The sequence below is a fragment of the Loxodonta africana genome, chromosome 24, assembly GCF_030014295.1.
Source record: "Loxodonta africana isolate mLoxAfr1 chromosome 24, mLoxAfr1.hap2, whole genome shotgun sequence".
In the NCBI taxonomy this organism is placed as follows: domain Eukaryota; kingdom Metazoa; phylum Chordata; class Mammalia; order Proboscidea; family Elephantidae; genus Loxodonta; species Loxodonta africana.
The window spans coordinates 44,685,631-44,712,425 of record NC_087365.1 but is presented as its reverse complement, the minus strand read 5'-3'; the positions used below and the strand labels follow the sequence as shown (position 1 = coordinate 44,712,425).

Below are 26,795 nucleotides of genomic sequence, written 5' to 3'. Positions count from 1 at the left end.
AAAAAGCGCTGGTCTAAACGGAAGACGCTGGGCAAGTCCTTCGCGTCCCTGGGCCTCAGTCTCCTCAGCTATAAAATGGGCTGAGACGCAAGCGTTCTGGGGGCTGGAGCTGCCGGTGGGGGTTGACTGGGAACCGGCCCGGGTGCGCGGCGGGTCCCTCGGGGTTTCCACCTCGATCGCGGGTCGCAGCGCCCCGGAGGCCCAGCTTTCGCGGGGAATTCCGGGCCAGGCGCGGGCGGCGGCGGCGGCGGCGGCGGCGGCGGGGGCGGGCCGGGGCGGGGCCGCGCCGCCTATAAGACCGGCCTCTCGGCCGCCTGGGGCCACTCGCCGCCGCCCGCGCCCTCTGCCCCGGAACTATGGTCCCCTCCTGCCAGCTCGCGCTGCTGCTCCTCGTGAGCGTCGCCGCCGCCGCTGCGGAGTCGGTAGGTGCTTGGAGGTACCCGGGGGGCGACCGCCGCGGCGGCGCCTCCTTTGTTCCTGGGAGCCGGGGATGGGGGCGTTCGGGGGACTGCGCGCCCCGCCTCCAACTAGGTGCAGAGGCCGGGGAAACTTGGTTAGAAACTTGGCTCTGGGACCCGGGGCTCCGAGGCTGGCTCCTCCGTGCGCTGTGCGCCCCCAGCCTGTTGCTCCTCCCGCCTGCCCTGGCCTCAGCCCCGCCGCGGGCTCCAGGCTCGGACGTGACCAAGCCGGTGTCATCTCTTCTCCCCCCACACGCGCCCCTTGCCTCGTTACGATCCTGGGGTAGGCTCGAAGCCTCGAGCCACCTCTTCACATCCTGCGGGCGCTCAGCGTGGGTAGCCTCGGAGCCCGACCTGGCCTGGGAAGAGGGGAAGGGAAGGGTTCGATGGGGCGCTGCTTCACACACGGGGGAGTGGAAGACGGAGCCGTGACCTTAGCCCTCGCCCTAGTCCTGCCACTGACTGACTTGTGACTTAGGAAAGGGCTCTGCCCTTTCTGCGTCTCAGTTTCCCCATCTGCACAAAAGAGAGGAGGTGATTAGGGCTTACTTAGATCCTGGTTGCCTAGTGGTTAGGAGCTACCGCTGCTAACCACAAGGTTGGCAGTTCGAATCCACCAAGAACTCTTTGGAAACCGTATGGGACAGTTCTACCCTGTTCTGTAGGATCACTATGAGTCAAAATCGACAGCACCGCAGTGGACTTGGGTTTTTTTTTTTTTTTTTTTTTTAACTAAGTTGGGACTCTGATCCTTAGAGTGCTCATGGAAGGTCTGGTTTAGGATTCCCCAAGAGTTGAGCCTTTGCATTTTGCACGAAGAGTTTGTTTTTGCTGAACTGCAGATGGAGAGACTGAAGCGCCCGCCTTGAGTGGAGTGAAGCAGGCTGGGGAGAGAAGGCCTTGTCACTCCCCACTGGTTCCCTCCTACTTTACAAAGCTCTGTACCCGGAGAAGCTCCATTTACCCCAGCAGCCAGCCGGCTGGGGACGAGGGAAGCAATCTCATTTAGGAAGTTGGGGGCATGGGAATTGCTGAGAGAGGCGACCTGCCTCCCAGGAACCTGGTCCTTGTGTCCCCTTCCTGTCCTTTAGTTCTGGCTTCTAGGGGGAGTGAGTCCCCGGAGTTTAATCATTAATGTTAATTCCTTTGAAAGCCCTGAGGCTCCTACTTCCCTGAGCTCACTTAGGGGAAAGTCCTTTCTGCCTGAAAGGCTACTGTTGGGGAATGAATGAGACCCTGAGCAATAGCCCTCAGGGCTGTTCCAGGCACAGTTCCAGGCAGGTAGCAGTGATAACAAACATATAGTGCTAACTCTGTGCCTGGCCCTGTTCTAAGGGCCTTACATAGATCAGCTTGCTTAATTTCCACGACAACCCTGTTTACTAGTCTAAACTCCTGCAGCAAGAGAAGTTAAGTAACTTGCCCACGGTGATGCAGCTAATAGGGGCAGAAACCAAACCAAACCCTTTGCTGTTGAGTCAATTCCAACTCCTTAACGACCCTATAGGACAGAGTAGAACTGCCTCATAGGGTTTCCGAGGAGCGGTTGGTGGATTTGAACTGCTAACCTTCTGGTTAGCTAGTTAGCAGCAGCTGTCTTAACCACTGTGCCACCAGGGCTCCAATAGTGGCAGAGCAGGATTCAAATTTAGGCAGCCAGGCTTCCAAGTCCTTGCTCCAACTCTTAGTCCTCTTGGCTTCTCTGTGTATGGCTGCTGTGGGGTCCCATTTCGGGCACCTTGGAATCTGTTGAGATTTGGGCCTGGAAGGCCTCAAAGAATTCTGAGGTGGAGGGGAGCAGAGGCCCAGTGTAGGGTGATGATGTCCCCAAGCCAAGGGCAGCCATGCCAAAAGGTTAGCCGCTGAGCCTGGACTAGATAGAACCCAAGTCTTCCCCCCACCCCCACCCCCTCCGTGGAGTACTCAAGGAGGGGGCCTTGGTGATATAATGGTTAAACTAACCAAAAGGTTGGTGGTTCAAACCCACCAGCTACTCAGCTGGAGAGAAATGTGGTAGTCTGCTTCCTAAAGATTTACAGCCTTGGAAACCCTACGGAGCAGTTCTACTCTTTCCTATAGGGTCGCTATGTGTCGAGTCAATAGCAGAGGGTTTGGTGGAGTGCCCTAAACTAGGCCTGAAGGATGCATTGAATTTGAGTGGTTGGGGAGCCATCCATTGGATATTGGACTGTCGATCCAGGCGGTGTGGGGAAAAAAAGGAAAAGACCCAGGAGGCTGCTGAGGTCACCGTGATGGACAGTCACATGCCAGTCTAGCTCCCAGGCTGCTGAGCCTGCAGGTGCTTTGGGGTGAGGAGCAGATGACCATGGCCCAGGGCTGTCAGAAGGTTGTGGTTTGGAGAATGGGGTTGTGTCATTCCTGTGTATGGTTACTGAACAGCTGGGGGAGAAGTCAGCCCTGGGCAGCTGCTTCCTGAGAGGTGTCCCTCTGTCTTATCTGTGGTGAATAACCACAGACCTTCCGCTTCTAATTGGGTCTTAGGGTTTCCCCTCTTACCCTTCCCCCCTTCCTTCTTAGGTTATGGCTGGAAAAATCAGATCTAGTCACAGCTGTTAGACTATAGAGATGATCTGGTCTGACGTTTCATTTTACAGGTGGAGAAAAATGGAGGCCCAGGGAGAAAAGTTTTGCCGATAGCAGTTATAATATATTGAGTGTTTCCTATATGTCAGGTCTGATGTATTTTATCCTTGCAAAAAAAAACGAGTGCAGGAATTGTATTAGGCAACTTTACAGATGAGGAAACTGAGAGGTAAAATGGGTACCGCTTGGGACCAGCATCTCTGTCCAGTAGTCCCCCTCCTCAACAATGCTGTTGGGGCCCCTGCTTACATTTGAGGTTTAATCTAAAGGCCTGCCCTCTCCCTGGGTGGTGTCCTACCCCCCTGGTGCCACAGGTTTGGGGAAGAGAGCCCAGGCTGAGCGCCCAGCCGCCCTCTTCTCTGTTTCGTGGTGGCTGCCATCCTAAACCAGTTCTTCCTGTCCAGCTGGGAGCATTCCCCTGATCTATTCCTACCACTCCCTCCCTGGCCCCTTAAAGGCCGCCTTGTTTTGGGAGCTGAGCCCCCCTCCAGAGCTGTTCTGCCCAGGGGCATAGCCCACCGACTTGGCACTAGGCCCAGGCAGTTCTGGGGAGGTGTCCCCCGCCCACCAGGTATACTTGAGCTTAAGGATATTTCTGGTCTGATTGAGGGTTTGCTCCTCGATTGCACAGAAGTGGGGGTGGAAGCGGAAGCCCAGGAGTTTCTAGGACCCTTGAGTGGCCAGTGAGAGCTCTTGGGACCTCTTGGGATCCCAGAGTTACCAAATTCCCAGGAAATATCTGGGCAACACTTTGAATGAAGAGCTCCATGAGGTTGGGAGGAGATCACTTTCCCTCTTGGGCTGCATCCCCCGTCTGTAAAAGGAGGGATTTGAACTCAAGAGCTCTTCCCAGCTGCAACATTGTTGTTGTTGGGTGCTGTTGAGTTGATTTTGACTCATAGCAACCCCATGTGGCAGTAGAACTACCCCACAGGCCTTTCCGTTGGGTGGGTTCTAACCACCAACCTTTCAGTTAGCAGCCGAGTGCCTAACCGTTGCGCTAACTGGGTTGCTAGACGTTCTATTCCAAAAAAAAACAAACCCACTGCCGTCGAGTCGATTCCAACTCATAGCGATCCTATCCTATAGAGTAGAACTGCCCGATAGAGTTTCCAAGGAGCGCCTGGCGGATTCGAACTGCCAACCTCTTGGTTAGCAGCTGTAGCATTTAACCACTACGCCACCAGGGTTTCCGTTAGTAGTTAATAATTAAATACGTATGATGCGATGTGCAAAGGGTTATGGAAACTATAAAGACACTAAGGCATTCCCTTCCAGGAAGAAATTCATGGTTTATGAGGGAAACCTATCAAAATTCCGAGTCCCCCTGCCCACATACCCAGGGCAGAACTCTGCTCTATCTGTGTTTAGTGAAATACCTGGCCCATAGTTTTAGTGCTGGGGAATGTTTGTATGAATGAACAAATTCACGCGTGTAATTTCATTCTGAAGGTGTGTTGAGATTATTTCTAACATAAATGCCTTCCAATGATGTATGTGAGGTAGGTATCATTATCTCCATTTTACAGAAAACTGATGCTCAGAGGAATGTAGTGGCTTGTCCAAGGTCAGAACCAGGTCTGACTGATCGTGCAAGATGTCTGGCTTAAGTGTCCTCAGAGAACATTCCAGATGAAGAAATGTGCTAGGTTTGAAGTTCAGTGCCTTGGATCCTACCTCTGAGTTGCTGGGTGACCTTGAGCATGTTTGGGCCTCACTGCTTCCAACTCTAAAATGAGGTTGGACCGATGCCCTCTAAGGGTCGCTCCAGCTCTGAGAGCCTGTTCATGGAGGGAGGGCGCATTCTCACCCTCCTTAGAAATGAGTCTAAACAAGTCCCAGTCTCAGAAAAGAAAGGGAGGGGGGCATTCGGCTCCTGCCATCCCCAGCTCCTAGAAACCGTGAGCTTTTCCAAGGACGTGGAGTGCTGAGCCGGCAGCCTGAATGAGGAGTTGGGGAAGCCAGGCTGGGCTCCCAGCCCCAGCTCCTTCACAGAGAAACTGGCTTCTAGCTGTCTTCAGCCTCTTGGACTAGACTGGTGGGTGGGTGTGATTTCCAGAGAACACTTAAAATTGAGGTAAGGGGCTGATAGGGCTTCATGAGTCACTGGAGAAAGAGAGCGGTAGCTTGCCTGCCTGAGTCACCCATTTCCTTTCAACCTCTTGGCTAATAGGATGGCTCTGGGGTGGGGGTGTTGGACTGGGCTCAAGAGTCTTGCCTTGCCCTTTGGGAGCCTATTAAAGATAGTGTCAGCATCTCAGTGTCCAGGGCCTTGAGAAATAAGGGAAATTCTAGGCCCCAAACCTTCACAGCCACTTGCCTGTGTTTGGACTTTGACTGGTCCTCAAAATCAGTCTCTAGGCCTCTGCGGAACAGGGAGCACCTTTTTTTTCTTTTTTCTTTTAAAGCAAAACTGAGGCTGCAACTGGTGTGAGTTATAGGGCCCAGCTGGTACGGTTCAGATTTGATTTGACCCTGGTTTTTCTGATGTCCCCTCCTTAACTTCCTGGGGTTGGCACAGAAACTTAGTGGTTTGGAGTTCGCAGACCTGTCGAGTCCGCCTCTTACTAGCTGCATGACTTTGGACATGTACTCACCCTCCGGGAGTCTCAGCTTCCTTGTCTCTCAGAAGATCATAGTACAGTTGTGGTGAGGTTAAAGATTACAAGGTTGCAAATAAAGGCACCTAGTACTATGCCGGAGCCCTGGTAGCACAGTGGTTAAGAACTCAGCTGCTAACCAAAAGGTTGGCAGTTCAAACCCACCAGCTGGTCCTTGGGAGCTCTATGGGTCAGTTCTACTCTGTCCTATACGGCTGCTATGAGTCAGAATCGACAAGTTGTGTGTGTGTGTGTGTGTGTGTGTGTGTGTGTGTGTTTACTGTGCTGGGAGCTCTGGTGGTGCAGTGGATAAGCGCTTGGCTGCTAACCAGAAGGTTGGCAGTTTGAACCCACCCAATGGCTCTGTGGGAGAAAGACCTGGCAATCTGCTCCCATAAAGATTAAAAAAAAAAAAAAAAAAATTTTTTTTAACAGCCTAGAAAACCCTATGGGGCAGTTCTACTCTAAATGGGGCAGTTATACCTGAAATCGTACCTAACAACTGTACTATGCCTGGTAGGGAGGGGGTGTCCCTTAGAGATAGCTTCGTTCCTTGCCCCAGGCTACCTTGATGCCTGGTGGTCCTGCACATTTGAGGATTCCACCCCCAGGGCCTCTGGAAAGCCTTGTCCCCTCCTCCCTTTCTCCTCCTCCTCCCTATCTTCCCCACAGCTGGGAGGTGTATGGGGTGGGGCTGTTGGAGCCTAAATCTCCCACTTGTTTATCTTAGAAGTGGGCTGTTTGCTAATTATCAGACGGGTTTATATTTAAACAAGAACTAGTTCCTGGCAGCCCCACCCCTCCTGCCAGCATCAGCAGGAACCCCACGCTGAGCTGAGCCATTTGCAGCCTGGAAGGAGAAGGGGGCCGAAGGTTTGCAAGGGTTCAGGACCACCCAGGACACTGCCCAGGACCGGGGCCACCCTCCTGTGTTGGGGGCAGTGTTCTGTACGAGGAGAGGCAGAGCTTGCCTTAAGTAGGCGGAGGGAATTGCAAATACCACTCTGGACTTTGGGGCAGGGGGAGGGGTAAGGATAGAAAAGGTGCAGTCTTTCAGAAAAGCCAGTATTCATTGCATGGTGCCCTGGAGAGGGAGGAGAAGGCTTATGTCAACAGTGGGTGCCTGACTTAACCCTGAGAGCAAGAAGCCTGACTTCTGGGTCTGGTGACCTTTGGACACATTCCTGCAGCTCTCAGAGCCCTTCTCTCCCTGGAAAGTGGGCAAGTTTCACACCCAGGAAAACCCGAGTCCCATTCCAGTCCTGCTGCTTACCTGGTAATAAGTCACTTTGCAGGGTGGGAGGCCCAAGTGTCCTCTAAAACACGGATGCTGACACCTGTGCCACTCAAGGATCGTAACTGGTATTTGGCAAACCAGACAGTGCTGGCTTGGCGCAACAGTTAAGCACCCCGATGCTAACTGAAAGGTTGGCAGTTCAAACGCATCCAGTGGCTCTGCGGGACAGAGACCTGGTGCTCCGATCCCATAAAGATTACAGCCTAGAAAACCCAATGAAGCATTTCCTACTCTGTCACATGGGCTTGCTATGAATCGCCACCTAACAACAACGGCAACAAAAGTGCTGGCTTAAGTTCAGTTGTTTATTAGCAGCTAGATAAGCGCTCTTAGCCTGGCCATAGGGGTTGGCTTCAGGGGAATGGTGTCTGCTGGCCTTGAAAATAAAAACCGATGGTTATAGTTCTTGAGGTTGAGACCTTCTCAGAGGGCTCCAGGACTCCCCCAAAGGATCCACTCTGTGATCTTAACAGTTGCTCCAATTTTGATATTCTACTGTTGCCATCCACCCTTTCTATTCCCAGCTGCCCCCACTCTCCTCTGCAACCCCCCCCGCCCCAGTCGCTTTCCCACCATCCGGCCAGGCCCTGCTACTCAGCCCCCCCTTTCCCAGCACCCCTGAAGGACCAGGGAGCTCGGCTGCCCCAGTTTTCTCTGGCACAGAGTGGAAGAGGCTGCTAGTCAGGTGACACCTGGGGTAATGGAAAGGGGAGGCAGGGAGCGGCTGGTATGTGTGGAAACTATGACTTGGTGGAGAGGGCCGGTGGATCTGCAAGGACTGGCTGTACCACTCCAACCTTGGGGCGCGGGGGCAGGGGTGGCAAATGGCTGAGTGGTCACCACAGTTGGGACACTCCTGACCCTAGGGAAACCCAGCCGGGAAATGTCTGTGGGACAGACTGACCCTGTCTGGAGCAGTGACTTCCCCGGGTGATGGCAGAGGCTGGGAAGGGGCAGGAAGCCAACACCCAGGGCTGATCTAATCGTCCTGGAGGAGGCTGTGGAGGCTGTCGACTGCTCTTGAGAACACACGAGGCTTGTTTATGTCCCAAGAGCCTCCCAGCCCTCAGATCCAGCAGGGATTTCGGATCTACTGCCTAGATTACAAGCCCCAGCTTCAATGCACCTCTGTCTGTGCCGCCCTGAGGGAGCCAGTCCCCTCCCGGCTGTCTCCACCGGTAATCAGAGCAGCGCCCAGCTTGGTTACAGGGCCTGGAGACAGAAGGAGGCTTGTCTATTTGAGAACACCCATGTCCAGGTGGGGAAAGTGAGGCCCAGGAGGGAATCTCCCAAAGTCACCCCAGGACTGTGGCAAGGGTGCTGGATCCCCTCCTGGCAGGGGGATGTCCAGAGGCTCCAGAAGCTCTCAGTGTCTATTCCTAGCTGGCACCCCAGGACCCCAGAGCCTCTGTTGTGGGAATGGGCTGCCCTGGGGGGTTGGGTAGTGAAAAATTGGCTTCTCACTGTGCCAGGTCTGGCTCTCTCCAGAGTGATCATGTCCAAAGTAACCTGACCTTGGAGTAGGCAGAGCCTGCCATTCGAATCCCACCCCAGACCTGGCTTAACCCTTCAGGTACCAGGCTAGAGTGTTTTTTGTCCCCAAGGCAGACCAGGAAATACCCTGGGGGTGCAGGTCCCCAAGCAGAATTTCGGGTGTCACTGGTCACTCACTGCTGCTTGCTCCTTCTATAAAGGTACAGGGGTCTTTCCTGTGTCTCTTTCTGGTTAGGACAGGTGCTCAAAGCTGTGTGACCTTGAACAGGTCTCTGCCCATCTCTGAGTCTGTTCTTTTGTACAGTCTGAATGGACCTGATTGGTTGTTGAAAAGTCTCTGGTCTCAGAAGCAAAATAATAACTCTTGATAGGGTATGTCCCTTTACAGTTTGCCAGGCACCTTGCCACCCACCAGTCAGCTTCTTTCCAGCAATAGAACTCTGTCTATAACTTTTCCCAGGTCTCCTACCCTTATAACATTGACCCCTTTAGCCAGGAAGCAGAAGGAAGGTAAACAAAAAAAACCAAACCCACTACCTTCGAACTGATTCTGACTCATAGCAACCTTGGAGGACAGAGTAGAACTACCACATAGGGTTTTCAGGGCTATAATCTTTATGGAAGCAGACTGCCACATCTTTCTCCAGTGGAGTGGCTGGTGGGATCGAACCTCGGACTACTTTAACCACTGCACCCCCAGGGCTCCTGAGAGAGGGCAGGTGGGGGTTAATAATAGCCACTATTCATTGAGCGCCTGCTGTATACCAGGCCACACCCACAGCAATGCATTTCATTCATTTAATCCTCACTCATCCTGCAGGTGTAATCAGCCTTGGTTGTGTAATCAGCCTTGGTTAGGAAGAAGAAACCAAGGCTTCAGGATGTGAAATAAATTCCCAGGCTTCTATTCTTAGGTAAGGAGCTCTGGGGACGCAGTGGTTAAGCGCTCAGCTGCTAACCCAAAGGGTCAGCATTTCAAACCCACCAGCCGCACTGGGGAGAAAGATGTGGCAGTCTGCTTCCATAAAGATTTACAGCCTTGGAAACCCTATGGGGCAGTTCTACTCCATCCTATAGGGTCGCTATGAGTCAGAATTTACTCGAAGGCAACAGGTTATGGTTAGGAAGTGGCAGGACTGGTTTGCGTGTGGATCTGCCTTTATATGGAAACACTGTGGTGGTGGAAGCTTCATTTCCCACCAGATGTATGGGCCCTAGTTTTTACTCATTATGGGGGAAGTCTGACCCTTGAGAAGGGAAGTAGGGAAGAAGGATGATTATGCCAGTGGCTCCTGTTGGTGATCTCCTTCTAGAATCACTCTGGTGAGTTCAGCAGTGGGAACCCAGAGTATTTATACCCCTGTCCCCGCCTGTTTGCCTTGCCCAGTTACCCTGCAAGTGTCCCCTCCTGAAAGAAGCCAGAGTCAAATGTGTCCTTGACCCTACCTCCCCTGGAGAGGAGCCAGCTTGGGGGAAGGCTCTCTTGCCCTCTCCCTCCTCTCCTCCCACCAGTTCACAGTCAATCAAGCCCTGACCCTGAACCCTGGTGCCTCAGCCAAGTTTCTGTTCCTTTGTTTACGCAATACTCGTTTAACCTAGGTTTACTCCTAGGCCAGGGGAAAGGGTGACCTGGAGCCCTGGCAGTGAGTGTTGTGCGCTGTGGGGTTAGTAGGGTGGGGAGGTGAAGAGTGAGCGGCAGTGAGAACCCTGGTTGTGGTCAGCGTGTGCACTTGAGAAAGATGTAGCTTTGAATTCCAGCTCTGTTGCTTTCTACCTGGGACACTTTAGGTGAGTGACTCAACTGAGCCTCAGTTTCCTCATCTGCAAATGGTGAGAGCTCTTTCCGAGGCTATTAAGCCAATTAAATGAGCTCATATGGAGAAAGAGACCAAGACAATGGATACTTGTGTTGGTCACCCCAACCCCCGTACTTTCCTGGGGTGACTGAGCTGTAGGACTTCAGGGTAGGGTTGGTAACCTCTTCCCAGTTCCATTCATATAATCTAAGGACTAGATGGGGGAGTGTGTTTAGAGTGAGGGCTGCTGCCTGTGTATTTGTTAGGACCCTTAGGGGCAGCCAAGACCCTTGAAGGGGAGGGAAGACAGTTCCAGCCTAGGAGCCAGGAGACCTAGGTTCCAAGTCCAGCTCTGCAGCCAGCCGTTGGGTGACCTTGGCAAAGTCCCTTGTCTAGTCTGTTCGGTTATAAAACGAGAGGGCTGGGCTCTCTGGCCTCAGATACCTTCTTTTGGCAGGTGTTAGTCCCCATGGAACAAAACAGCACCTACTTCTTGCTAGTTCAGGAAGCATCCAGAATCACTGACCTCCCAGGTACCAATCCCAGGTGCCCACCAGCCATGGGGGTCGGCAGGGTCTATGGGACTCAGGCCCACTGCCTTATTTAGCTGGTGATTTCTGTCATGTGTCTGTGCAAAGGACAAAGATACAGGGAGACATGAGGGCCCAGATAAGGTGCCTGGGTGTGCACACATATGTGAACACACGTGCCCAGGCAGGGGTGGGGTGAACTGAGAACAGACCACATCCTTAGCCAGGAGCAGGGTGGGATCCCTCCCTGGTCAGGACTGGGTCTGGCTGCTGGGTGGCCTGGCTCTTCAAAGCCACCCCAGACTGAATGGGCCTTGTCTGAAGAGGGCGAGGGAGGGGAGGACTACTGGCCTTCTCTTACAAAAAGGGATGCATTCCCATAATCCCATGGGGCTTGGCCCTGTCTTGCTGGCCTAGTCTTAAAGGGCTCCTACTCACTTAAGAGTTTCCTCTCTTGGCAGGGATTGTGGGCAGAGAGGGTGCCCCTGGAGCTCAGGAAAGATTTAATTTCCTATGTCCCCCCATCAGCACTGCCTCGCAAAACTTCTTCAAAGCCTCCTGGGTAAACCTCCTAGGCACAGATAATGCAACCTTTGAAGTAGGCCTTTTAGAAGGTTCCTAGGTTTGAACTCCACTACTAACCTAAAGGTTAGTGGTTCAAACCCACCCAGCGGTGCTGCGGAAGAAAGCCTTGGTGATCTGCTTCCGTAGGGGTATTCCTACGCTGTAACACATGAGGTTGCCATGAGTCGGTATCAGCTCGACAGCAATGGGTTTTTTTGTGTGTGTGTGTCTGTATCGTTTTTTGGTCCTTTAGAGCCCTGGAATGGTTGTCTGATGGAGATCTAATCCTGGCCATGCCTCTGGCCCCCAGTGAGACCTTAAACAAGTCATTTGTCCTCTCTGATGAACCCCATATAAAAAATCTTGGTTTCGGTTTCTATGTTGCTACTGACTGGGCTGCTTGCTCTTCACAAGGCTCTTCCTTTCTGAGCCCTCATTTCACTGACCTGAAAGGGAGGTAATTACAATCAGCCAATCAGTCTTTTTGAAACATCCCTTATCACTTTCACACACTAAAAGAGGCAGGATTTGCAAACAACATTCCAGGCTCCTGGGGACAGGGACAGGTGGGGAGGGTCTCTTCTGAGAAGAACCCAGTGCTGGAACCCTAGCCCCTGCCTTGAGAACTTTGAGCTCTGACTTCTACAGCAGTCTGGTCTGTAGGCCTGGCCAACAAGTGGCCAGAGTTTCTACTTTCCCTCTCGGCTGGACGCAACTCCACTGAACAGGGCCTGGGGCAGGATGGCAGCCCTGGGTACAAGTGCTCATGCATGGATTTATGTGCATGCGGTTAAAAGCACAGGGGTGACCCAGGCTTGAGTTCTGGTCCAGCATGGCCACTTTCTACCTCCTGTGTGACCTTGGGCAAGTGACTTGACCTTTCTGAGCCTTTCCAACACTTACATTGTTGTTAGGTGCCTTCAGTTGATTGTGACAGAGTAGAACTGCCCCATAGGATTTTCTAGGCAGCAGTCTTTACAGGGAAGGTGGGGGTGGGTGTCACAGTGCGTAAGATCTATGGCTGTTAACCAAAAGGTCAGTGGTTCAAACCCACCAGCCACTCTTTGGAAACCTTATAGAGCAGTTCTACTCTGTCCTAAAAGGTTGTTTATGAGCCGGAATCAACTCGACCGCGATGGATTTGGTTTTGCTTTTTTTTGGAATTTTTAAAAGGAGCAGATTTCCAGGTCTTTCTTTCATGGAGCCACTGGGTGAGTTCGAACTGCCAGACTTTCAGTTAGCAGCCCAGTATTTAGCCACTGTGCCAGCAGGGCACACTCTACCTCTACAAAACAGGTCTGTTAAGAGTTCCTACTTAGTGGGTTTTTTACTTAGTGCTAAGTGCTTGGAAAGCCACAGAGGTCCTGCAGTTTTAGATTCTGGGCCCCGAGGGACTCTGCAGCAGGAGATGGGGTCAGAGCCTAGGGACCCCGCCCTAGGTAACTCAGATTACGCAACCACGGAAGAGCCTTCCTTCCATGCTGCCAAACCAAAGCCACAGATACAGGCTGTGTGCGGGGGCTGGAATTCCAGCGCCAGCAGCCCAACAGCTCCTGATTCCCGAGTTGTGAAGTCATCCCTAACTGGGCCTTAACCCCTGCTGGCTCCACACCCCTACGGGTGCCAAGCTTTCAGCAGATTTCCCTGGCCCAGGGGCAGGGGGGTACTGCCCACTGCCTTCCGGCTCCCTTCCAGGAATCCAGCATCCTGCCCTCCTGGAGGTGGAAGAGGGCAAGATAGTCAGGTTTCGTCAGCCCCCTCTCCCCGGAAGCCAGGGGCGGGGTAGTGCAGGAGGAACCTGGCCCGGAAGTGGCCTTTCCTGGGCCTCTCCCACAATGATAACTTTGTCCTAGGAACAGATATTTCTTCTAGACTCCCCCCATCACACTGGCAGGCACATGAGTGTCAGACACAGGGCTAGTCAGAAACGGAGACCCAGGCTCTTTTGACTTTAGCTGTGTGGCTAACTTGCTCTGTGACTTGTCCATGTTTGAATAGATGTTCAAAAGACTGCATTACCAGAGTGTGCTCGTGTGCGTGTGTGTTAGGTGCCGTTGAGTAGGTTCCGACTCACAGTGAACCTGTGTACAACAGAACGAAACACTGCCCAGCCCAGCTCCATCCTCACAGTCATTTCTGTGCGTAAGCCCCTTGTTGCAGCCATTGTGTCAATCCATCTCATTGAAGATCTTCCTCTTTTTGTTTCGATGACCCTCTACTTTATCAAGCATGATGTCATTCTCCAGGGACTGGTCCCTCCTGATAACACGTCCAAAGTACCTGAGACGAAGTCTCACCGTCCTTGAAGTCTCACCATCCTCGCTTCTAAGCAGCATTCTGGCTGTACTTCTTCCGAGACAGATATGTTCTTCTGGCAGTCCACGGTATATTCAATATTCTTCACCAGCACCACAATTCAAAGGCATCAATTCTTCTTCGGTCCTCCTTTTTCATTGTCTAGCTTTTGTAGGCGTACAAGGCTATTGAAAATACCATGGTTTGGGTCAGAAGCACCTTAGTCCTCAAAGTGACATCTTTGCTTTTTAACACTTAAGGAAGTCTTCTGCAGCAAATTTGCCCAATGCAATGTTATTTGATTTCTTGACTGCCGCATCCACCGTCCTTGATTGTGGATCCAAGTAAAATGAAATCCTTGACAATTCCATCTTTTCCCTGTTTATCGTGAGTTGCTTATTGGCCCAGTTGTGAGCATTTTTGTTTTCCTTATGTTGAGGTGTAATCCATACTGAAGGCTGTGGTCTTTGATCTTCATCAGTAAGTGCTTCAGGTCCTCCTCACTTTCAGCAAGCAAGGTTGTGTCATCTGTATAACGCAGGTTGTTAACGAGTCTTTTTCCAATTCTGATGCCACGTTCTTCTTCATATAGTCCAGTTTTTCAGATTATTTGTTTAGCATACAGATTGAATAAGTGTGGTGAAAGGATACAACCCTGACACGCCTTTCCTGATTTTAAACCACGCAGTATCCCCCTGTTCTGTTGGAATGACTTCCTCTTTCATCTACGTACAGCTTCCACATGAGCACCATTAAGTGTTCTGGAATTCCCGTTCTTCATATTGTTATCCATAATTTGTTTTGATCCACGGTGTGCTTAGGCACTCTTGAGTCACCAGGCTTGGGCCCCACCCTGACCTGGGGTTGTCCTGGAACGTGGGTGAGCTAGCCCTTTCTGTCCCATCCCAGTCTGACTCAGCCGGGACAGGTGTCCTGGGCTTGGCAAGGCCGAAGTCAGCAGCCCTCTGCCTGCTGTGTAAGAATTAATTGTGACCGCAGCATAGAACCCTTGAGTGTCGTTCCTCAAGCTGGCCTGTGTGGCTCTGGAGTCAGGCAGCCCCAGGTACTTGTTCCTGTGTTTTCTAGTTGTGTCACCAACACGATGTCATGTATTTAATGCCCAGTTTCCTTGGCCGTAAATAGGGTTAAACACCTTCAGAGTTATTTAGAGGCTGGCAGATAGCAAGTGCTCAATAAATAGTACCTAGTCATATCAATATTTTTGATTATTACCATCTTCATAATTTTGATTATTACCATCTCAGTTATTTTTATTGGGGAGACCTGGTGGTGCAGTGGTTAAAGCTCTCAGCTTCCAACCAAAAAGTTGGCAGTTTGAACTCACCAGCCACTCCTGGGGAGAAAGACGAGGCAGTCTGCTTTTGCAAAGATTTACAGCCTTGGAAGTCCTATGGGGCAGTTCTGCTCTGTTCTATAGGGTCACTGTGGCTTTGGTTTTGGTTTTGATTATTTTTAATTAGCCTAAAATGGGAAGAAAGATACTGCCTTAGGTCATACAGCAAGTTAGGGGCAGAGCCAGGTCAGGGCCCAGTCCTGTGGATTCTGCCCTGGCTGTCTTCCACTCTAGGTTCACCTTCTACCACCCTGGGTTATCTCCAGCTTGCCTGCTCCACTCCCTTTTGGGGTTCAGGGGATGTTGTAGAAATCAGAGGGCTGTTGGCTGATGTGTCTCTTTTTTCACCCCTAGATCCGAGAGACAGAAGTCATTAACCCCCAGGACCTCCTAGCAGGCCGGTACTTTTCTGGAGCTCTGCCGGACGATGAGGATGTGGGGGGCCCCGGGGAAGACCTCGATGACTTTGAGCTGTCTGGCTCTGGAGATCTGGGTATGGAGAGGGTGTGTGGGCAGGGCACAGGGCTGGAGGAATGGTATCCTCACCTCCTAGGAGGGTGTTCACACCTTGAGACTTAAGGTGGGGATTTTCCTCCAAACAAGGGGAAACCAAAGGAACTGGATTAACATTTTCTATTCTTGAGACCCTCCCAGGTCAAGTTGTTTGTTTTGGGTTGGTTTGTAGCTCTGGGGTTTTCGAGCATCAGCCTGAACCTGGCCTGGTAGCCTCCTTGTTTTGGCTTGAGAACAAGGTGGGGTGGGAGAACAGGATGAGGGTATTGTTTTCTGCCTTTGGAGGAACCAGCTGAGGAGCCAGGGGGTGTGTGTGGGCAGTGGTGGGGGTGGGGAACGAAGAACCATCCCCTGCTTCAGTAGGAGGTGAGGGTAGGCCAGACCTGGGGGAAGGGACCTTTCTAGGTCTTTCTGTGACTGCCTGTCCCTGGTTTTATGGCCAGAAAGAGCTACTGAGAATCCGCCTCCCATGGGCAGAGTGGTGTAATGGTTCAGAGTTTCAGATTTGGAGTGACACAGTCCTGAGTTCAAACCTCTGCTCCTGTGACTGCTGAGCCTCAGTTTCCTAATCTATAAAACGGGAGTAATAATGATAGTACCATCAGTGTGGTGTGGTCTGAACTGAGTTAAAGCTCTCAGCACATACCAAACACACAGTAAATGTTTTAAAATAATGATGGTAATTTAAAGCCGTGCTTCTCAAACTTCAATCCATTTGGGGGTCTTCTTAACGCAGATTATGATTCAGTAGACCCTGAAATTCTACATTTCTAACCAGCGCCCAGTGATACTATGATACTGGATCCACTATAGAGCGGGAGTGTGTGGAGTTGGCAAAACAGCTGCCCCACTACCAGCTTACAGATTCCCTTTCCCTAAAAGAGCCACAGAGGCAAGTCATAGGAGCCCTGTTTTACTAATGAAGCAACTGAGCAGTGGCATCACTAGGGGGGTGCAGGCACACTGGGTGACACCGTCAGAGAAGGTGACACCAAAATGACTAAAATTTTTTTGCATTGTTTCAACAGACATTATTTTTTATAAAAATATCCCTGTAGTTATAACAACAAAAACATTTTTTTAAGCCTAGCTTACATGTATCAATATACCTGTTGTTGTTGTTGTTAGGTGCCATCGAGTTGGTTCCGACTCACAGTGACTCTGTGCACAACAGAACGAAACACTGCCCGGTCCTGTGCCATCCTTACAATAGTTAAGCTTGAGGTCATTGTTGCAGCCACTGTGTCCATCCACCTCGTCGAGGGTCTTCCTCTTTTCCGCTGACCCTGTACTCTGCCAAGCGTGATGTCCTTCTCCAGGGACTGATCCCTGGAGACAGGTATACCTACAGAGTTATACCTACAATATACCTACAGAGTTACACCTACAATATACCTACAGAGTTAAAACTCTATGCTAATTTACTTTTTGAACCTTCTAATGCATTCTGGGAAAACCTGTGGTGTAGTGGTTAAGTGCTATGGCTGCTAATCAACAGGTTGGCAATTCAAATCCACCAGGTGCCCCTTGGAAACTCTATGGGGCAGTTCTACTCTGTCCTATAGGGTTGCTACGAGTCAAAATCGACTAACGGCAATGGGTTTGGTTTTTCTGGTAATGCTTTCTGGTCAGAGCTGTCATTACCCAATTATAATGATGCTTCAAATCACGTGGTTTCGTCTGCAGGTGCTACAAGCACGCGCTGTTGCTCTCATGGCTGCCAATGTTTTTATAGTCATCAGTTTTGTCCGTTTCTGGTGTTTTTTTTAGCTACAGTATTGTGGTAATTAGTATAATTTTTTGAGAACGAAGTAGTAATTAAAGGAAAACCCATTCCCAGCGAATTGATTCTGACCAACTCATACCTATAGGATGGAGTAGAACTACCCCATAGGGTTTTCAAGGAACAGCTGGTGGATTGAACTGCCAACCTTTTGGTTTGTAGCCGAGCTCTTAACCACTGTGCCATCAGGACACTAATTAAAAGGAAAGAAAGAGTGATATACGGGAATTATAATTGATGAGTAGCATTAGTACAAAAAACATTATTAAGGAGTCTGTAGGGTCTGGTACGGGAGGAGGTCTGTGGGGGTGGAGTGGGGTTGACACCATGAGTACTCTACTGGGTGACACCAACCCTAATGATGCCACTGCAACTGAGGCTGGTTTGGGGTGGGAATGGTCTCTCACTGAACATCGAGCATTTGGGGGTTGGTTCACCCCAGCCATGGCTGAAGGAGTCGTCATCTGGGGTAACCGACCTGACACACAGCCTTTTTGACCCTGCAGATGACTCGGAGGACCCCAGGATCTTCCCTGAAGTCATCCATCCCTTAGTAAGTAGCTACATGCTTTTGCCTCCTCTATCCCCTTGCTCCACTATAACACACCTGTTGAGAGAGGCAGGAAATACAGCCCCCATATAGGTAGAGTACATGGGGATCTGACCCCACTCAGCATGAAAGCTTTTGTCTGTGACTCTGGGCTCATTTTGGGGTGGGCATGCTGCAGGTCAGAGGTAGTCTGTTCCCCTCCTCGCTGCCCACCCCCCGGGGATAGGCATCCAGCCCCTTATCTGAGTATTTGTAGCTATTTCCCAGCATTGATAACAAATTGTATATATAGTTCTGTGTACTATATTCTTCACTTAATGTGCCCATAAGGATTTCCTCACTTTATTAAATGTTTTTATTCATTTTTATAGGCTACATTTAGTTCACCTTATTGGTGGAAGTGTTTTTTATAGTTTTTTTGACATTTTAAAATTATAACACAGCAGCAAGCATCTTTTACACATATATCTCTGATTAACTGCTTAGGACAGTATCCCAGAAGCAAAATTGCTGCCTGAAAGAGAAGCAAGTTTGAGGGTTTTGCCACACTGCCCTCCCAAGTGGTTTCTCTGGGATACCCATTGACCAACAGTGAGCGGGAACCTCTGAACCCTGGCTCACACTGTTCATTGCCCATTTGGGGGAGATTTACTCGAACAGTTCAGGTTAAGGATTTGACAGCATAATTTTTGAGAGGTGGTTTTTGGTTTCTACTCTAGGACCACATGGCTTAGCCCAAGAGATGGTAGTTTCTCCACCTGGCTGAAAGTCCCTGTCCCCTGCCATGAGTTACTCCCCAAACTGGGCTCAGGGTTTATCTGCTCTCCTCCTTTGCTCCATCCAGGTGCCTCTAGATAACCACATTCCTGAGAGGGCAGGGCCTGTGAACCGGGTCCCTTCCGAGCCCAAGGAGCTGGAGGAGAATGAGGTCATCCCCAAGAGGATCTCGCCCTTTGAAGGGAATGAGGACGTGTCCAACAGGGTGTCCATGTCCAGCACTACCCAGGGCAGTGGCATCTTTGAGAGGACAGAGGTCCTGGCAGGTAAGGTCCTGTTCCATTACCTTGAAGGGGGAAGAGGGCTGTGGGGGTGATGCCCCTTGGCAGAGATGGCCCTGGCCCATAAGGCTCCTTCTTGCCCCTTCCCTTTGATGCAGCCACCTTCACCCCCTGTCGGGGCACGCTGGGGCGGTCAAGGACTATAACCACTCTGATGGGGTAGCTCTGGCTGGTTAGATTCTGAGTCCCTGGGTGGGGCGAACAGTTAAGTACTCCACTGCTGTGGAGCAGTTCCACTCTGCACATAAGAGGTTGCCAAGAGTCAGAACCTACTTAAGGGCAACAACAACTGGCTGGGTGCAGCCTGGTGGAGGAGGAGAAAGAATCGCAAATCAAAAAGCTTCTAAAGACTAGGCAGGAGCCATTCACTTGCATTAAGCCTTTTTTGCTTGTTTTTCAAAGCACTTTCTCAGGCTGGGTTTGGCATCCGGGAAGTTAATCATGAAAAGTAACTTCCTTTGAAAGCCTGGAGGTTCCTTAAGATAGAGTTGGCTTCCCCTAGCAGGCTCTCGGAAACCCTGGTGGCATAGTGGTTAAGAGTTTGGCTGCTATCCAAAAGGTCGGCAGTTCAAGTCCACCAGGTGCTCCTTGCAAACCCTACGGGCCAGTTCTACTCTGTCCTATAGGGTCACTATGAGTCAGAATCGACTCAGTGGCAATGGGTTAGCAGGCTCTATCACTTGCTAGCCTTGTGACCTTGGCTGAGAGCCTTTTGATCTCCATGGGCCTCTGTTTCCTCATCTGTAAAATGGGTACAGTGATACCTTCCTTGGCTGATGTCATAACTCCATGAAAAATAGAATGTGAGACAGCTTTCCAAACCATAAAGAGCTGCTTTGATTTGCTAGTATCTGTCATTTAATCCTTGTTGACCTTTGTAGCTGGGTCGCAGGGTATCTTCATGTGACAGATTAAGAAATTGAATGTTAAAAAGAGGTTAAATGTTTGGCCCCAGTGCTATTGATCGTTTTATACCAGGGGAAAGCTCTGTCAGGAGCAGCTTGGTCCAGCCTGGCTGGGGGGACTTTAGCTGAGGCGGTGACTGGCTCTGGCAGCCCTAGAGGTGGGTGTGGCCTCCAAGGCTGGGGGTTGTCACAGGGAGCTCCCTTCCTGGCCAGGTTTTACAGGCGCACCACAGCTGGCCTGTCCGGATAAACTGGCCTAGTGGGTGTGTATCATGAGCCCTGGGAACCAGCTGAACCAGCAGCTGGAGGAGCTGCTGAGAGATGTAGGGAGAGAGCCCTGTGCTAACTAACCTTCAGCCAAGACAGATAAAGGATCTTGTCTGCTTCTTGCCAATGAGGCTTACTGGGATTTTGGCCCCAAGTGACACATGCCCAGTTCAGCCTTGAACCCAGCCTCCAGAACATGAGCCAGTGTTCTTTTTGGCTTTCTTCTTCCTTCACTACCTGTGCAGTGTGGGGTGGGGTGGGGGTGCTGTCAGACCTGGAGAGACTCTTAGAGGCCATATAATTTTTTTTTTTTTTTGCCGGGAGCGGGGGTACATTATATTGTGGTTTAGGTAAAAACTTACAGATCAAATTAGTTTCCCAATCAACGGTTTATACACAGCTTGTTTCGTGACATTGGTTGCAAATCCCCGAATGTGTCAGCGAGACCATATAGTCTTGTAGGTAGGAGTCCTGGTGGTGCACATTGTTCAGTGCTTGACAGCTAACCGAAAGATCAGCAGTTCAAACCCACCCAGTGTCTCAGCAGAAGAAAGACCTGGCAATCTGCTTCTGTAAAGATGACAGCCAGGAAAACCCTGTGAGCAGTTCTCCTCTGTCACATAGGTTCACCATGAGTCGAAACTGACTCAGCACCTAACAACAAGTCTTGTAGGTTTCAAACCTACAAGGTCTCCTAGGGGTAAAGCCATTCCTGTCTTTCTTCAACCATAGTCTTGCTGTTAGCTGGCATATTTGGGATTTGCACGAGGTTTTGCTTCAACCAAGAAGTGTTTCTGCTGCTTTTAAAGGAAAATTTAAAAACCATTGATCTAGTCTAAGCAACTGTTCCTTGTAATAGGGAGACTGAGGCCCAGAGAAAGCAAACCACTTGCTGTGAGTCACATAGCAGGAGGCAGAATGGAAGCCAGGCAAGGTCGGATTAACGAGTGAGCAAGGTACAGATGGGCTTAATTGTGTTTACTTGCTAATCCGTGGTGAGCAATTTCGCATGGGTGTCACCACATCTTTCACGTGCTGTAGGACGGGTGAAAATGTGCCCTGCGGGTTGGTGGGAGGGCACAATTGGACCTCTGTGTACCTTGCTTCTTGGAAAATCTGCCCTGAATTTAGCCAGGTCATTGCTTCGATCTTCCTGGTTGAGAATTATACAAATATAAGGTCCTCAAGTGAAAAGTTGTATCCTCAGCCAGCTGAAGTGGGGCCTCCATTCCACTAGCTTCTAAACAGCACCTGGGAGTTATCAGGTGCTTGCGTGTTATCAGGTCCCCACAACAACCTTATCAGGTGGGTATGGTTATCTATGCTCTTATAGATAAGGAAGCTGAATAAATAACTTGACCAAGGTCACAAAGCCAGGACATGGTAGACCTGGTGTCTGAACCTAGGACCAGGGTCACTCTGAGGCTGCGCTTTCACCCGGACCCTCTAGGCAATCCCAGCACAGACCAAGGGCCTAACAGAGGAGCTGGGGTTGCCAAGGAGCGGAAGGGGATGGAAACAGGAATGGAGGTGAGGCCTGATGTTCCCTGTGCTTTTACTAGCAACTCCTGGGGCACTTCAGGGGCCCTTGGTTGCTGCTTCTTCATAGGACTTGTAGGCCAGAAGGAACCTTCCTGGCTCCTTTGTGCCAGTCTGCCCCCATTCTGTATATAGATTTGGAATGTGTGCAGGGCTGGAAAAATAATCTTCTTAGCCTGAGTAAGACCGTATTAGGGGACTCAGTCTGCCACAGAAAGGATCCTGTGAGACATCCCTGCCCCCTCAACACACAGGAGTGAGCCATTCAGGCCACCTGCCGTAATAGAGAGGGAATAGATGTTGTGCTAAAGACATCTGAGGTTAGAAGCCCACATCTGCCCCACACTAGCTGGTGCCCTTGGACGGTGCTCCTCTGAGCCCAGTTGTTAGTGTTTTATTAAGCAATAGCTGTTGTGCCAAGCCCAATTCAGGGTGCTGTTATTGTTGCTGGGTGCTGTTGAGTTGATTCCGGCTCATAGCGACCCCGTATGACTAGAGTAGAATTGCCCCATAGGGTTTTCTAGGCTGTAATATTTATGGGAGCGGATGGTCATATCTTTCTTTAGCAGAACTGCTGGGTGGGTTCTAACTGCTGAGCTTTAGGTTAACAGCTGAGTGCTTAACCATCGTACCACCAGGGCTCCTTTCAGGGTGCTAGGAACACAGATAAACTACAGAGGTTTACAATGAATGAGCATATGCTATGCGGTGGGGACTATGCTGAGTACTTTAAATGGATTCACTTGTTTCATCCTTAAGCCTATGAGAATAGATATTTCCATTTCACAATGAGAGAGCTGAAGGAACTTGCCCAAGATCACAGTCAATAAGGTGGGGGCTGGGGGGACGGAGGGGATGGATAAAACTAGACCTTAGCTGCAGAGCTATATGTGGGAATGTGAACCACTGTATATCATTATCTATAACATCAAACACGGTTGCCATTGAGTGATTCTGACTCATGGTGACCCCATGTGTACCAGATAGAACTGTGTTCCAGAGAGTTTTCAATAGCTGATTTTTCAGAAGTACCTTGCCAGGTCTTTTTTTCAAGGCACCTCTGGGTGGACTTAGCAGCTGAGTACGTTAACCATTGGCACCACCACCCAGGGACTCCATCTTTAGCACAGTAACGTAGCATGTATATATTAGTATGCTATATATGTGTATGGTAGCGTATGCCTGTGTATATATAGAAGCGAAGGCCTGCATTGGATATGTATGCACACAGAGGGCACCACGCTGCTAAGGTCTGCAGGATAAGTATGTCTAGAGGCATTTCCACAGCCTGTGAGTTTCTGGCTGTAGGGGTTGAGATTTACAACGTGTATTTTGGGGAACGCAATTCAGTCCATGATGGGGTGCCCAGGGTCCCACTAAACGGCTTTCACGCTCACCTCCCCTCTCTCCTCTCCAGCTCTGATTGTGGGCGGTGTCGTGGGGATCCTCTTTGCCACGTTCCTGGTCCTGCTGCTGGTATACCGCATGAAGAAGAAGGACGAAGGGAGCTACGACCTGGGCAAGAAGCCCATCTACAAAAAAGCCCCCACCAACGAGTTCTACGCGTGAAACTTCCCACGGGCACAGGCTTGGGCTGTCGGGGGAGGGCAACCCAATACTGACCTATCAGTATCTCCAGCTCTGACCATGTTTAAATGTCAGAAGATGAGACATCATCTTCTATTGTTCTTGCCTGGCTCTTCTCGATTCTCTGGGCCTCAGTTGCCCCAGCAGAAAAATGGGGGTTGAACTTGCCCTTTCTGAAGGCAGCCTGAGGACTGGATCATTTCTTAACCTTCCAGCTTAGAGCCTAGGACCTAAGACCAGCTTAGAACCTAGCCTGAATCATACCCCACCCAGAGCCCTCAGAAACCGAGGGTCCAAGGGGGGTTGCTTGGATCCTGGCTGGAGGTCTGCCACCCAGTTACTCCTTTTCACAGCCCGTCTCTGCTAGGAATTGGGAGAAGGAACCAGAACCAACTGCGCCCTGAGATGTGTCTGTCCATGGGAAGGTCTCCATCACACTACAGGATTCTCTGTGGTATATCTTAGGCTGTTCTGGGCTCTTTCAAGTGACTTCTGGAAATCAGCATTTTTTACTGGGGGAGAGGAGGGAGGGAGGGTGAGGAGGAAGAGCCGAAATTTCATACTGACATGGATTTGTAGAATAGTTGTAAACCTATTTTTAGTAGGGTTTGTTTGTTTTTTAAACGGTTCATTCCTTCACGCAGAGTCTCTTTCTGCCTGGGCAAGAGTGTGCTGAGTCTTTATTTAATGGTGTTTTGTTTTTGTTTGTTTCTTGAAAAAGAGCCGGAGATATGATTTTTATTAATATTTTTTTTATTATTTATAGCTTCAGATAGGGCCTCTCCTTCTCTCTAAATTTTCTCTCCCATCTTTTTTTTTTTTTTTTTTTTTGACATTCTCCCATCTATGACCTCGGCCCTTTCTGAGGCTGCTTCTTCTAAGAAGTAGCTTTTGCTAAAATATAATTTTCCAGCAGATCCCAAAATATAATGCAGAGGATAGTGGGATATTTGTGTCTCTTGTAATATATTATTATTCTTCCTGGGTTCTAGAAAAATAGATAAATATATTTTTTCAGGAAATAGTGAGATCGTTCCAGTTGAAAGTTGGCTGGGTGTTGAGTGAGTGGCTTCTGTGTGGCTGGGTGGGTTTTTGCCTGTTACTCTTGCCCGTTTCTCGTGCATTTTTTTGATTGGGCTGGAACAGTTGAGAGTCGATGGTTCCTCTCCTCTTTGTATTTTCTGCTTTGGGTCCCGCTGGTGTTCCTTTCTCCCAGCTCTAGACTGCACTGTCCAATATGGTAACCCTGGGCCACATGTGGCTATTTAAATTTAAATAAATTAAAATTGCTTGAAGTTCAAGATTCATTCCTTGGCCACACTAGCTACATTTCATGTGCTCAGTCGCCACATGGGGCCAGTGTCTACTGCACTGGATGTGCAGATGGAACACTTCCACCTATTGGACAGCGCTGCTTAGAGGACTAAGCTGGCTTAACAAGTCACAGCTCTGGCGTTCCCTGGGTGACCCTTGTCTCCCTGGGCAAGGGTGGAGGGTGCTGGGTTTGACGGGGGGGACTGATTAGGCTCCAGCTGGAGCCCATCATCTGGGATCCTCCTTCTCGGAGAGGAGAGGCCTGGTGGCCTGGCCTGGGCAGACCATGTCTTTCCTTGACCCCACTGGCTGGAGTCAGGGGATCACCTTACTGCCCCCGCTCCCCACACACACACCCAGTGGCCATTAATGAGCTCCTTCACTGCCCCAACCCAGAGTCCCAGCTGGCTGGGTCCCCTTCCGCCCCCCAGGCCCTTTCCCTTGGGCGATTATGGGTGCAAATACCTTTTCTGCAGCCACCTTTCATACTTGTCTGTTACTGATTTTTTGATAAAAAGATAATAAAACCTGATACTTTCTGGATTGCCTCTTTTTTTCATCTTTTTTGTTGTTGAAAATATACACAGCAAAACATACATGAATTCAACTGTTTCTTCATGTACAATCAGTGACATGGATGACATTCTTCAAGTTGTGCAACCCTTCTCACCCTTGTTTTCTGAATTGTGAGTGACACACACTCAGTCCCCCAAGCTTCCCATCTGATCTCAGTTGCTATTGTCAGTTTGCTCCCATACGGTTCTTTAAAAGAGCATAATGCTCGAGGCAGGCATTCAGTACTAATTAAGCTAAGTGCCTCTGTCATTTTAAGACTCATAACAAGTCATCCTCTGCAGACTCTGTACCCCTTGATCTCAGTGGAGCAGAATAGGATTCCCCCCACCAAGCCGCCTCCAGGGGGCGGGGGCGAGGGATCTAGGCAGCTAAGAGAGGATGGGGAGAAGTCAGAACGTGCACACTGGTGGCCTGGGGGGCGTATCGTGCCTACCTCAGTGTTCTGTTTAGCTTGCACTGTTTATAAAACAAAAATCTTTGAATGAGTTGCCAACTATAAAAGTCAGTACATTTCTCGAAAGAATCCAGAATCTCCACTTAGGAAAAACAGAAAATAAGATCTGGCAGCTCTTGGCCTGCATTGTCGTTAGGTGCCCTAGAGTCTGCATACAAAAAAAAAAAAAAACCAAAACCTGGTGCTGTTGAGTCAATTCGGACTCATGGGGACCCTGGAGGACAGAGCAGAACTGCCCCATAGGGTTTCCAAAGAACAGCTGTTGAAAGGTCTGCAGCCAGTCTCCTAACCACAGTACCGCATATCAACAATAAAACCGAAACGAAACAAAAAAACCTGTTGCCATCAAGTCGATTCTGACTCATGGTGGCCCCATGTGAGTCAGAGTAGAGCTGCTCTGTAGGGTTTTCTTGACTGTAAGCTTTATAGAAGCAGATCTCCAGGACTTTCTTCCGTGGGACCACTGGCTGGGTTTAAACTGCTAACCTTTAGGTTAGCAATTGAGCGCAAACTGAACCACCTAGGGCCATGACAATAATACATGTGCTCAACAGCCACCTGTGAGAGTTGCTGAGAGGCGGTGGCCCATCAAGACAGGGACTCTGCCTTTCCACAGTCTCCATCTCCTGCTTCCCTCCTGTTGTCTGCTTGGCCTCTGCAGACACTGTAGCTTGCAGGCAACACTGATGGGCTCTCTTGTTCTAAAAACAAACCTGTGAGTGAGTAAGGCCAGCCCATCTACCCACAGCTTGTCTGTGCAGAGTTGAACCTAAATCCCAGGTCCTTGGACTTTGGTGGTTCTTGCTTGGCACCGTGTTGCCCAGTGCTTCACTGGGGTGGAGAGAAAGACACAAAAGAGTTGGTAGTTGTCACAGCAAACTCTCACGTCACCCCGTGGGCCAGGAACCCATTTCAAATGCTTTACACATGAACCCATTTAATCATCAAAACAACTCTACGAAGTAGGTGCTATCATTAGCTGCCATCGAGTTGCCCCCTGACTTGTGGCAACCCTGTGTCCAATGGAACCAAACGCCACCAGGTCCTGCCCCATCCCCATGATCAGCTGTGGATCAAGCCATTGTGATCAATAGGGTTTTCATGGGCTGATTTTTGGAAGTAGTTATCCGAGATTTTCTTCTTAGTCTATCTTAGCCTGGGAGCTCTGCTGAAGCTTGTTCAGCATCATAGCAACATTTGAGCCCCATTGACAGATGGGTGGTGGCTACACACGAGGTGCATTGGCTGGGAACCGAA

The 26,795-nt window shown here is 50.2% G+C and overlaps 1 protein-coding gene across 1 annotated transcript; it reads left to right on the top strand.

Annotated features, from left to right (window-relative positions):
- The first annotated feature begins 328 nt into the window (after nucleotides 1–328).
- On the top strand, nucleotides 329–25,051 carry SDC4 (syndecan 4). Its single transcript, XM_010591718.3, has 5 exons — nucleotides 329–422; nucleotides 15,347–15,485; nucleotides 17,795–17,841; nucleotides 18,683–18,881; nucleotides 23,025–25,051. Exons 1-5 carry the CDS (start codon nucleotides 357–359, stop codon nucleotides 23,174–23,176), a joined length of 603 nt encoding a protein of 200 aa, XP_010590020.1. The 5' UTR covers nucleotides 329–356; the 3' UTR covers nucleotides 23,177–25,051.
- The last annotated feature ends 1,744 nt before the right edge of the window (nucleotides 25,052–26,795 follow it).